This window comes from Polyodon spathula, chromosome 26 (assembly GCF_017654505.1).
Source record: "Polyodon spathula isolate WHYD16114869_AA chromosome 26, ASM1765450v1, whole genome shotgun sequence".
In the NCBI taxonomy this organism is placed as follows: Eukaryota; Metazoa; Chordata; class Actinopteri; order Acipenseriformes; family Polyodontidae; genus Polyodon; species Polyodon spathula.
In genome coordinates, this window is record NC_054559.1 from 11,441,326 (window position 1) to 11,454,624 (window position 13,299).

At 39.8% G+C, this 13,299-nt stretch overlaps 2 protein-coding genes across 2 annotated transcripts; one reads left to right on the forward strand and one right to left on the reverse strand.

Annotated features, from left to right (window-relative positions):
• Positions 1-21: 21 nt before the first annotated feature.
• eif2ak1 (eukaryotic translation initiation factor 2-alpha kinase 1) lies at positions 22-13,260 on the reverse strand. Its single transcript, XM_041230224.1, has 15 exons — positions 12,591-13,260; positions 9,875-10,042; positions 9,424-9,560; positions 9,086-9,123; positions 8,642-8,741; positions 8,411-8,491; positions 8,197-8,296; positions 7,703-7,760; positions 6,979-7,366; positions 6,532-6,640; positions 5,740-5,846; positions 1,707-1,827; positions 1,269-1,348; positions 524-757; positions 22-317 (listed from the first exon to the last, which is right to left on the reverse strand). The coding sequence occupies exons 1-15, from the start codon at positions 12,739-12,741 to the stop codon at positions 204-206; spliced, it is 1,986 nt and encodes a 661-aa protein (XP_041086158.1). The 5' UTR covers positions 12,742-13,260; the 3' UTR covers positions 22-203.
• Positions 4,294-5,730, forward strand: LOC121301094 (ankyrin repeat domain-containing protein 61-like). The gene has a single exon (XM_041230225.1). It carries the CDS (start codon positions 4,367-4,369, stop codon positions 5,435-5,437), a length of 1,071 nt encoding a protein of 356 aa, XP_041086159.1. The 5' UTR covers positions 4,294-4,366; the 3' UTR covers positions 5,438-5,730.
• Positions 13,261-13,299: the final 39 nt, after the last annotated feature.

Here is a 13,299-nt window from a genome sequence, read left to right on the forward strand (position 1 = left end):
AGAGGTCTAAATGAATGTAAAAGGGTGTTCTAGTAAATTCCAAATACCCCTCTATGTTTATTTGAAGCTCTTTACAGCTAGGAATACAGTACAAGCATAAAAAAAACCTGAATATAATAATTAAATATTTTGCAATAGATTTTTACTGCTTGAAATTGTAAAAAGCCTATTTCACAGTGCCATACATTCGATTCATGCAGCTTTTAAGTAGTCTTGTCCAATTGTCCCTGGCCTTTCTGAAGCAGACTGATCTGTTCCTTCAGCTTCACAATTTCTTCTCTCTGTTCTTCTACTTTCCTTTGCAAATTAAGAATAACCTGCCACAGAAACAAAAACAAAATACCATTAAATTACAATTTGTTCTACTAAGAACATTTTTAATCAGTTCATCGTGAAAGCGAAATCAGTATTAAAATGTAATATTGACAAAAGCAAAATGTTTCAAGACAACATTCTAGGTTGCAATACATGCAACAAACAGGGTGGGAAAGGGAGGGTGCAGCCACACCCGGACAATCCTCACCTCTTCTGTGTGGTGAAAGAGTTCGCTCTGCAGCAGCTGTGCTGCACTCGGTCTGCAGGAAGGCGCCTTGCTGATCAGCAGCTTGATGTGTTTAGTGAGAACAGGCCACTGCTGAGTGAAGGAGCCGGGAATCCTCCCCTCCCGGAGTGCAGTCAGGGTCTTCACCCTCTCCATCTCTGTTCCAAAAGGAAGGAACAGCTCCAGAGCCAGAATGCCCACGCTGTACATATCAGACTGCAAAGCAAGACACAGGCACAGGTGTGGCACTCAGCAACATGTTAATACTGGGTGACTATGTAGTTTCCTGTGTATACAAATATATAAGCTGTTGCTCAACAGAGCCAACTTCCCAATGTTTCGGTATGTTTAACATACGCTTGTCAAGCGTTTGAAACAGTGGAGGTACTTCTAGGTTTTTGATGCCACGACACCTGCACTCACTTATTTTTACTATTTATTCCTTTCTAACCCTTCAGGCATCACAGTATACATATATATTTGGAGCTTGTGATCAAATGTATTTTCAGACTATGCCCATTAGTTGCAAAACACAAACTTCAGTAAGAATTACACATAAGGAAAATATTACTGGCATGAGGTTGAAAGTAAATCCTGGCCAGTTTGTACAGTTGTATTGAGTCGTTTCATATTTTTTTTAATACCTGCAATACATTTCTCATTAAACTTTGCATATTATTAAACTTTCATAGAGTTGCAAAGAAATATCCAGATTCAAGGGGGGCACCTTTGAGTCGTAATAGGATCCTTCAAGCTGTTCCGGTGCAGCATAAACGTAAGTTCCAACGCCCGAGGTATGTGCAGAACCTGAATACACAGAACATATACAGCTATGACCAAAATGTTAGCAGAATTTTAGGATTGATACATAAAATAATAATAATAATATGATCTTTTATTTAACATCATGTAATCCAAGAAACTACAAAATGATATGCGTGGTACTAAATACCACATTTCTACAATCCTCTCAAGGCACTCTTAAAGTGTACTCTTCATGAGTAAATGCACACAGAAACAAAAACAAAAAAGTTTGTTTGTGGATTTTTCTTTTGGATGTTCAGTGCAGCATGTCTTTAGTAAAATGCACTGCTGTATTTATATATCTTTTCTACTGGAGTGGATGTTATAGTACTCGCAAGAACGGGACGTTTTAGTTCCTTACCGCTGGTCTCTGTAGTTGGAGACAGCTGTTCGTTATCTTCAATGATCATATCTCTGCAAGCAAGCCCGAAATCACCAATACGGACATGGCAGTCGTGTCCATGAAGGAAAATGTTTCTCGGCTGAAAAAGGGCAATACGTTTTTAGATTCTGGTGTTAACTGATTAAACAAATGTTGTTTTATTTTTTAATTTTGTTTCATTGTAACAACATCTAAAAAGAGTACACCTGTTGCTCACACTCATTCAGTGAAAAATTGAATCTTTTGCGCCTAGACCAATATTGGCCTCTAGAGGGAGCCTCACAAACAAAAACATCGGCTTTCAGGATCTTTACAGATTTGCATCATGCTTCCGATTGTCATTGTGAAACAGAGTTGACTTTTAAAAAGACAGTTATGTCGAAACCATAATTATTTATATAAACGTTTTTATTTATTTATTTTTAAAGATCAAAGGCGTGCAATTGCCACTAAAAACCACAAACAATCCTTCCATCATTGGGGCAGTCACGATGTTTGGTAATAATGACCCATCCTTTTTCTTGGGAATTGCTGTAATACTCTTTTGCTTTACTGTATTAGTGTGAGAAAAAAAAGAAACTCGAGTTTTATGCTTTAGGATAGCCTACTATGTGTACACAATAATTAAATATCCCATTTACCTTGCACATTCAATGGGATAATATCCACGTTGAGTCGAGGTGTACATATTTCTCAAACCATTTACATATTTGAAGCATTTCCAATGAAAATGCGGATTTGTTTTGAACCACATAGCAACAGTTACTATGGTGTGTCGTCACAACCAACATCAAAAACCTTTTTTTAATCTTTCAGTTTTTTTAATTCGTTTATTAAATGGGCAATGTTAACCCTTACTGTAAGAATTACTATACATCCATGCAACAAAAAAAGAGAATACAGTGCGACTGTCAGCTAAACTACAACATCCTTAATGCAAAACTGCACGATGCAGTCGTAAGAGGAGAGACAGGGAGTATTAATAACTTACTGAAGATTCATCCCGTCAATGTGCCCATCAATGTTTGGAAAAACTGCGCCTACATCCCGGCGTTGCAAGCACAGGTACTGTTTCATCTGTTTTATAAAAACCTAGCCAGTTTGGTTTGAGGTGTCTTAAGTTTTTTTTCTTCTTCATATACATATATAATTATGGAAGGGGTAAACGACACAGTTACAGCGGGACCAAGCGCTTCAATGTTCATTACAGATTATTAACAGAGGACTTTCACAAAAGTAACATGGATACATGTATGACGTCATAATTCCAAACAACTCAAAACGCTTAAACTACAATCTGCACACCTACACTTCCCTCAACAATTACACAGTCACGACCGGGGCTGTAGCTATGCCAACGATTTTCGGTTTTTTTTTTTTTTTTTTTTTTTTTTTTTTTTTTTTTTTTTTTTTAATTAACTCAATAATTGGAACAATAAGATTTCTTAATGGGCAATGCTAATAAGGGCTGTGCTAACCCTTACTGCAAGCATTACAGACCGCCTATGCTTGACCGGCAGGAAAAGTTGTGCGATTGCCAAATTAATTCCAATAATATTCACGCCAAGCTTCACGAAGCGATAGTGAAAGGGGAGTCAGGTTGCATCGGCAACTTGTTAAAGATTCACCCGGTGAATGAACCAATCAATATTTGGAAGAACTGCGCCTCTTTCCCGACGCTTCAAACACAGGTAACGTTACTGGTAATTACAGTAATCAGGGTCAGTTTTTATGTTGTTTATTTCTTCTTGTCCTGATCCTCAAAGAACAAATATAAAGCCATAATTAATTAGAGTTTGAGTCAGCAATTCTTCAAATATATTCAATGTAATGAACTAAAGAATGCCACTCCTGTATGTTACAATATCAGAGCAATTGAAATGTACACTTTAGGGTCTGGCAGTCCTCCCGATCCATCTGGCTGCCACCTACCGGAAAGAAAGGAGTTTGGAATGCTTACTTCAGTCAGGAGCCAATCCCGAAGTCAGGTAGGCTCAGCCAAGCAATCCTTCCATGGATTTGTATCATTCATGACTTGAATTCGATTTTGTGATTAAACTTGTCAAGAATTATCAGTTGGGCATTATTTCATTACAGCATTTCGATCGCTATGCTTAATAAACACATCATGAACATTGTGTGTGGAACTGTGTATAAATATCACAGGAGTGGGTACTGCCAGGACTGGTACATTTAATGCAGTCCTTGGCCAGAAACCTATTTTTGACAGTAAAATGACAAGAAAACATCATACCCAGCCATTCAGCACTTGTGGGATAGACTGCTTATTCAAATATTTTGCGTATTTTTAAGAGAGACAATTTTCTGTTCAGGAATACCAAGATATTTAGTTACCCGACAACAAACTCCCTATCCCCAGTTTTAACAGAGAAAAATGAGAACACTCTGGGGTATTATTATACTTGTGCGATTAATTGCTCATTAACATCTTTTGCATATTTTTAAAGAGATGACAATTATGTATTCAGAGACACCTGGGTATTTAGTAAGTAAGGGGTCTGAGTAAGGAAAAATGGGCAATACAATCCAAATTCCTAGTCTTGCTGTAAATAATTTGTTGTTTCCATGATGTGTATACATGTATATACATACACATACATATATAGGTATATGTATGTATGGATCAATGCTTGTTTGCTGCCCACAGGGATCTAAGGGGCAGAACAGCCCTGCACCTGGTGATCGCACACTGGCCAACCATCGCTGCTATTTGGGCAGAGCCTCGGACCAAGTTCCAGCGTGCCATGGCGGCCATGCAGAGCCGCACAGAGGCATGCCTCAGGGTGCTGTGCCAGTTTGGAGTTGACCTCAACGCCGAGGTGGCGAGTGACAGCCGGCACACCGCCCTACATCTCGCCGTGCGCTACGGGGCCACCCCGGCTGTGGGAATCCTGTCCAGCTATGGCGCCGACACAAACGCTGTGGACCGCTTTGGCATGACCCCCCTGCACATGGCGGCGGGGATCCTGAACAGGGACATGACTGAGCGGCTTGTCCACTTTGGCGCCGACGTGAACACCAGCATCCCGCACTCCGGGAGCACCGCTCTGCACCTCGCCATCACCACGGCCTCCACCAAGGGGGGCAAGCTCCTGGCTGTCGACTTGTGCTGCATCCATCAGCTGCTGGATCGCGGCGCCAAGCCCAACACGCAAGATAAGAGCGGCAGGTCCCCCCTCCACGAGGCCTGCTGCGGGGGCAGGGAGGCGATTGTGGACCTGCTGCTGAAATTCGAAGCGGACGTGAACCTCCTGACCAAAGCTGGGGAGAACTGCCTTTTCCTTTTCCTAGAACGATGCCTCAACCTGAAGAACACGTCCCTCCTGAACAAGCTGCTCACCCTCACCTACCCGCTGAGGATCACCAATAGCGATGGCATCCTGCCCAGCGGGCTGCTCTATCCTGAGTGCCAGGATCAGAAAGACTTCCTGCTACACCTCACCCAGCAGCCCTTGGACCTGCAGGATATCTGCAGGATTGAAGTCCGCAAGCGTTACGGGGAGAAGCACAAGGACGAGCTGAAGCTGATCCTACCCAAAACTGTGTTGGACTTTGTCTACAGCTGTCAGGATTACTCCCAACGCGTGAACATAGCTGGCCCAGTCAGAGGGACGTTTCCATCACTTCATGAAGAGCTGACACACACCTTTAGTGACATGAACTTGCTGGAACAGGCTTCACCTCCGTAGCTCTCATTGCTCATGTACACTAAGCAGTGTCATGAGACTGCCAATGTACTAATAAAGACCAGACCTGGAATTAAATAAAGCTTCATCCCTCTGTTCTGGAGGTGGGAGGGGTTGGCATAATGCCTATAATCTAATAGCGTTCCATCCACCATGAATTTACATTCAATACATTCTTGACCAATTTAATAAACTCAAGCAAGTGTTTAATCAGAGAAACCATTTAACCACTGCTACCCAAAACCAAGTTGTTTCTTGCTAGTTTTCTACCTTAGTAAACAGTAAATATTTTTTGAATAACTCACCTTTAAGTCTCTGTGCATGACTCCCCTGGAGTGAATGTAATCTACACCTTTCAGTATTTCATGAAAGATGCTTATTGTGCGTTCAGCATCAACAAGGCAGTAGGGATCTGGTAATTAAATACATGGATTTATATTACATATACTTTCTTCTTAGCATACCTAGGTGCTTATGCAAATATGGTGAAATTTAAAAAAAAATAAAAGTCTTAATAGTGCATAGAACTATGTAGTTCCCTGGCCAGAAGATTATAGACTGGCCTGAAATATGCATTGGACCACATAGCTCAAGTGGTGCACTGTTCCAGTGAAAATGTGTGTCACAGTCTGCTACTTTTTGTCACAAACAAATATACAGGTGCACTCCACTTATAAGAGATCCTGTTAGAATGGAGTTTACACCGTATTGAGGAGGCGTGTCCCTGCCAGACAACATGGGCTTCAATGGGGAATTACTCTGGTTAAAACCGAGTCGCTTCTAACGTATATACTGTTTAATATGTACAGTTTTCCTGTTCCACAGGCAGATGCTTTGCATTTAATATGTACAGTTTAATACATACTACAGTACAGTTTAATTCTGTACAGTTTACCTGTTCCACAGGTAGATATTTTGCGCAAATAAGCTACATCCGGGACAGTAAATGAGTCACAGCAGCATTTGTGACGACAAGCACTAAAAACAGTTGCCGTTTACTTTTATTCTTCTATGTTTTTGTTGGCACTGCCGTGTAGAGTTTAAATGTATAAAGTATACAATTTTAATAACATTTAACAGTGTCCTGACTACCTCACCTTTAGTAGCAGAGTTTTCTCTTGGCCCCATGTTTCTGTTTAAAATCCAGTCCCGCAGAGAGATCTCACAGAGCTGCATCTGCATGTATAGCATGAGGTGGAACTGCACCTAAAAACAAAATCCATTATATATATATCATATACATCATATATCATATATATATACACACACATATATGGAAAACACTCTTCAACTTCCAACACTATACATTTAGCATCTTTTACATAATTTTACATAATTATTATACATTACATCTTTTTATCTAAACCACTAGAAAAAGAAAAGCACATTTGTAGACATGGTATTTGTTACAATTTAAGAGTCTGTGAGACATTTAAGGCGATACAGAGCCTTGGTCCGTGTGACTAATCTTCACTGACAGATTAAAGAGCAAACTTTTTATTTAACAGAAAGCTGTACTGCTGTGCACGTGTGGAGACCCATACCTCCGAGTATCTGTGTAGACGCCTGTCCTTCTGTGGGCACTGTTCGCTCCAGAGCTGGCTGTCGCTCCCTCTGCAGCTGTTATTGATCCAGTCTCCCCAGTCTGTGTGCACAGACCCACCCGAGCTCCTGTCTGCATCGAATGCTTCAGTCCTGGGAGACCCAATGTACGCACAAGGAATCATCTCCTCGGACTCCATCAATCCTTTACGACAGCGTCCAGATAAACTCAGGAGGCCAAGCTTCTCCTCTAGGGACCCGTTGACCCTCCGAGATGCTGAGGGACCCTGTGAACTGGCCCGTGGCCAGTCTAGTTTGGGTAGTGCTTCTTCAGCGCCAGCTGAAGCGCTGGAGTTGGCGAAGACTATAGAAGAGCTGCAACTTTCCACACTGTGCATAGAGGGGGGGAAAGAAATGTGTCAGGTCAGTAATTCCTCTTTACTGTCTTTTCCAAAAAAAGAACATCTTGTTTTTCATTTTGGGAAAAAACACTGGTTCAAACTTTCCTATCAATGTTTTAATGAATCTAGCCCATATATGTCTATGGTTATGTTTCTGACCAAAGAAAACACATACTAACCACAAACACTATACAATGTACCACATTAGCTAATTTTGTATGAAAAGCTCATGTTGAAAAACATCAGCTTATTTTGAAAAATGGCCATCCTTTTTTTTTGTTTTTTTTATTTCTGATGTCCTATTAAACCAAAACTCTTTACATACTCTTCTTGCTCTGAAGGCTTCTCCAGTGCTGGCAACTTATGAGAACAGGACGACGACGCTAAAGATTAAGAACAGAGAGGGTCAATTTAAAACAGAATCACGAAGATGGGGTCAAGTATCAGCTCAGTCTGCAATAATGCGTCTACACCATGGCAGACTTACTTATGAAAAAGAAATCACCCTCTGTCACTGTTCATACACATCTGACACCCTTAGTAAAGCAGACAAAATCCTCCAGAGAAAACGTTTGTGTAAAGTACAGTCTTGTGTTAACTTTAATGTTTTGTTGAGTGTACTGTACATAAAGTGAAATTCCGATATTAAGCGGGGCATTTGTATGCCAGAATACTTTATAGAATCCTCACAAAGACATAGTAATACATGCCTAACATTTCAAATGTATTTAAAATAAAATGATGTAATATCGCTATACAAAAACTCTTGATATGGGAGAAGTGTACTGGGTGTACTGGTAAATCTACACAAAAGCGTACCTGTTACCAGCAGTGGTTTAACATGCTCCATCCAGGCTGTATGATACCCCACAATATTAGCATGCTGAAGACCAGCCAGGACTTTAACTTCTCTGAGAACCTGCGCCAAAAAATAAATAAATACATGCTGTCGTCACTTACCAGAGGTCAACACTACCACACTGACCATGCAACAGGGAATCAATCCTCCACAACAGTTTAAATAACAGCCTACCTTTACACAGTCGTCCCTTGTAGCTTTCCTGATAATAACCTTCTTCACCGCGTAAAACTGACCGTCCAGCTTGTTTTTTACCTGAAAGGGAAATAGTCCTCCTTAGTGACACAGTAAGATCGTCAGGTCCCGCTCGTATTGGTGAGAGTTTAGATAACAGAAAGTGGAGCAGTCTGCTTTCCTCAGCAAGAAAACAAATTCTGATATAGAACTGAAAGTGAGCAGCAGTACCTTAAATACTTTCCCATAGCTTCCTTTCCCAATCTTGACAATCTCTTCAAACTCACTGAGGTATCGAGATGTCTGTGCTTTGAAAAGTCTGTCTTTATTCCTATGATAATAAAGGGAGAAAAAAAAGAAATTGAAAAGAGACTTGCTCACCGGGATGCGTAATTCACTCAAATGGTGACAAATAATGTATAAAAAGTCTGTTTGAAGCTACACTCACTTATTTCTATTTAAATCTATTAACGTGTTTGTGATGTCACTTACCACATAGTTAATGATGCAATGATGTACTATTATTTTTTTATTTAAATATCCAAACATCACGGCATTGAGTCTATCGGTTTATTTTCCTTCATTCGTCTGTACTGTACATTATCTAATTTTATTTCTTCTAAAACTACAAATTGTAGGACATGCATGCATTTTTTTTTTATATAAGATACATACCTCAACGTATGGGAATCTGCCTCAGTGAGTCTCAGTTCCTAAAATCAAGGAAAGACAAGTTGCCATAAAATGCAAAAGTTAGTGAAAATAAACAGAAGACATCCAGGCTACAACGTGCCATGAAAACAAAGAGATAAAATGTTCGGCTCTCCAGCTAAAGCTGAAAGTGTTCCACAGTGCAATGTATTTAAGAAACTCTGAAATATCCAAATCCAACAGGGGAGGATGAAGCAGTGAATGTATATACAGCAGCTAGAAAGCCTGTAAATATTTAATATAGTAATGCATGAAAAGTCTTCTGTTTCCAACAGTCTCTTGTGTTCTGGCTGCTTCCCTACCTGTGGATGCAGTGTGCGGCTTGCTGCTTGGAGTAGCTCTGCAAAAGCTTGGTTGTGCTGCAGCCTTACAGTACTGAACTCGTCGTTGAATGCATAAGGAGAAATCAAGTCCATTGCAACCATTTTATGACATATCTCTGTAAAGAGGTCAAAAAAAGCAAAGGGAAATGACTAGAATATCCACCACAGGGCAATACGTGTCTATAAACAAGCAAACAAAGATTGTTTAATACTAATAATGTAATAGTGACAACGAGGATAGAGGGTATTCATGGTATTGCTATTACAGTATAAGGGTCTGCTTACAGGCTGCAAAGGGAGTTGGGTGAGATCTACTCATGCAGATAATCAGGGAATGTGTTAGCAATCAATGTTATAGTCTTCTTTAAGAACACCCTACATAGGGAAACAAAGACTGAGCATGGTTAGCTAATGCTGTGTATTTACCAACCTTTAAAGAGAACTCGTGAGCGATGTGGGTCTTTCTCATAGACGCTGCACAGGTGTTCCAGCAGAGACCCCAGGAGGAGCTGGTTTGGAATCGCTGCACTGAGCTCCGCCATCGAGGGATACTTCTTGGTGCCCATCACAACCTCACATTCGTCAGGCAAATCCGAGGCTGTAAAAAAAACAACAACAAAAAATCAACAACAACAACAACACATGACCTCTGCAGCTGAAAACAAACCCAGAAACTCATGTGCTGTGAATAACCAGTCAGTGTTAGCCAACTTTTTTAAAACCAAGGACCGCTCAGTTATTTCTCAATACCTGGTGGCACACTGCGACAGAAATGTTATGCCTGTTTTCAAGTATTTTATCTCAGGAGAAAAGTTTGCAAAAACCATAAGCTCGTTTTGAAAAACTAGACATAAACAAGGCTTATTCGCCATACTGCGTCTTGTCTGTGAAAAGGGCGTTTATGGGTGAGGTACCTTATCTATCCTGCAGCACACAGCCACCCTTTGCAACTGACAATATTTGTTTCGGTAAAAACAAAAACACCCCAAACAATGCTTTGAAACACCAAAGTCTTAATGTGCATGTGTAACAAGAAAGTACATATTTGTTAACCAGATTTAATGCAACATATATACTTAAGTATTTATTTTCCTACTAGCACTATGATTCCAATGTTGAGATTTTATTAATGAATTGTGTAAAAACAGCAGTTTTTTAATGTTTGCGATTTTGAATTATGTCAAAATTATATAATATATATATATATATATATATATATATATATATATATATATATATATATATATATATATACATACATACAGCACCTTGCAAAGGTATTCAGACCCCTGACCAATTCTCTCGTATTACCGAATTACAAATGGCACATTGAAATTTAATTCTGTTTGATATTTTATTTTTAAACACTGAAACTCAGAATCAATTATTGTAAGGTGACATTGGTTTTATGTTGGGAAATATTTTTAAGAAAAATAAAAAACTGAAATATCTTGCTTGCATAAGTATTCAACCCCTGTGCTGTGAAAGCTCCCAGTTTGCACCGATGAAAGAAATTGCCCTAACGAGGACATAATTACCTTACTATTGGCCTCCACCTGTGAACCATTAAAGTTCCTGTCACATTTTCTGGATAAAAACCCCACTGTTGAAGAATCATTGGTAAGGCTGTAAATCTGAAGGAAAATGAAGACCAAACGACCATTCTACAGAAGTTAGAGATAAAGTAATACAAAATTAGGGAAAGGGTACAAAATAATATCCAAGTGTTTGGATATCCCAGTGAGCGCAGTTGGATCAATAATCAGGAAGTGGAAGCTGCATCACACCATCCAGGCACTGCCAAGAAAAGGCCGTCCCTTAAAACTCAGCACTCAAACAAGAAGGAGACTTTTGAACAATCACTTTGAAGGAGCTACAGAGTTCAGTGGCTGGGAGTGGAGTAATGGTGCACCAGTCAACCATATCAAGAGCTCTGCATAACACTGGCCTGTATGGGAGGGTGGCAAGAAAGAAGCCGTTACTCAAAGTACCATCTAAAAGCACGTCTGGAGTTTGCCAGAAAGCATGAGAGTGACCCAGCTGCGATGTGGGAAAAGGTTTTGTGGTCAGATGAGACCAAGACAGAGCTTTTTAGCCAAAACTCAAAGCTCTATGTGTGGTGCAAACCTAACACTGCCCATGCCTCAAGACAAACCACCCCTACAGTGAAGCATGCTGGTGGCAGCATCATGTTGTGGGGGTGCTTCTCATCAGCAGGGACTGGGCATCTTGTTACAATTGAAAGAATAATGGATGGAGCAAAATACAGGCAAATACTGCAAGAGAATCTGCTTCAGTCCACTAAAAAAAACTGAAGCTTGGGAGGAAATTCACCTTTCAGCAGGACAATGATCCCAAGCACAAGGCCAAAGCAACATTGGAGTGGCTCAAGAACAAAAAGGTGAATGTCCTACAGTGGCCCAGTCAAAGTCCTGATCTCAATCCCATTGAGAATCTGTGGCACTATTTGAAAATTGCGGTCCACAAGCATCTTCAAACCAACCTGAACAACCTGGAGCAAATCTACCAAGAAGAATGGGCCAAAATAACTCTGACATTGTGTGCAAAGCTGGTACATACTTACCCCAAAAGACTTAAAGCTGTTATTGCAGCGAAAGGTGGCTCTACCAAATATTAATGTGTGGGGGTTGAATACTTATGCAAGCAAGATATTTCAGTTTTTTATTTTTCTTGAAAATATTTCCCAACATAAAACCAATGTCACCTTACAATAAATGATTGAGTTTAAGTGTTTTAAAATAAAGTATCGAACAGAACAAAATTTCAATGTACCATTTGTAATTCAGTAATATGAGAGAATTGGTCAGGGGTCTGAATACTTTTGCAAGGCACTATATAAGTGCTCTGTGCACAATAGCTGTTCTTAGGTGAAAATTATGTAGTATTTTAAAATATATCCTGTACAACCTAGTCCGTAGGATACATTATCATCAGCTGCATCGTAACGATACATTAAGTAGTATCCGTTTCCCCTATAAACCAATACTAGTTATTTCTTTACCAAGTGACATTTTAAACATGGTAATTTACAAAGGCAGTTGGAACCAATGTCCACGTATTTGCTCTACAGTGCAAAGTAGAATATGCCTGGTATGTAGACTGTGTTGTAATGCACAAATACTTACTGTCAAACTGAACATCGTCGTCTTCAGGAAAATCCAAGTACAATTTGTGATCACCACTTCTGCCAGCCAATTGAGTCCCGCAGATTAACGAAATACCTCTCGCACCACCTTCTCCAATTAAGGGAGACCGTGTTCTTCCAAATTTTAACATTTCTAAATATTATAACTCGCCTCGGTTGCTGGTGTTAATAACTACTTGTAGGTCATGTAGCGTCTCCACCGCACACGATAACTTTATCTTACCAGTGTCTTCATTAAAACCAAAGATGTAACGTACTTTGGTTTTACATTTAAAAAAAAAATAGTACTACAAATAATTAAACCGACCAACTTTCGTCAAGTTCTGTTATGGTTCGATTTTGAAAACCAGAAGAACGACTCCAAGTCAGTACAGTAGGATCACTTGTAGGGATGATCTACAAATTTGATTCTAACGTAAATCTGATGAAATAGTCACCCAGTGACAGCAACTAATAATAATAATAATAATAATAATATATTGGTACAATATCCAGGGGTGGATTATTATAGTTTATCTTCCAGACAGTACCAGTCGTGGACATCTGTAGTTTTTACTTGTGAAAAAAAAGCATTAAGAAATCATTTCGATGCAATATGCGGTAGGAAATTCAGCGAGCACTTCATCACTTAATGGCAGTGGGATTGTAGTCAATATCACCCCTACAGGAGCGGAGGAGCGTTTCCTTCC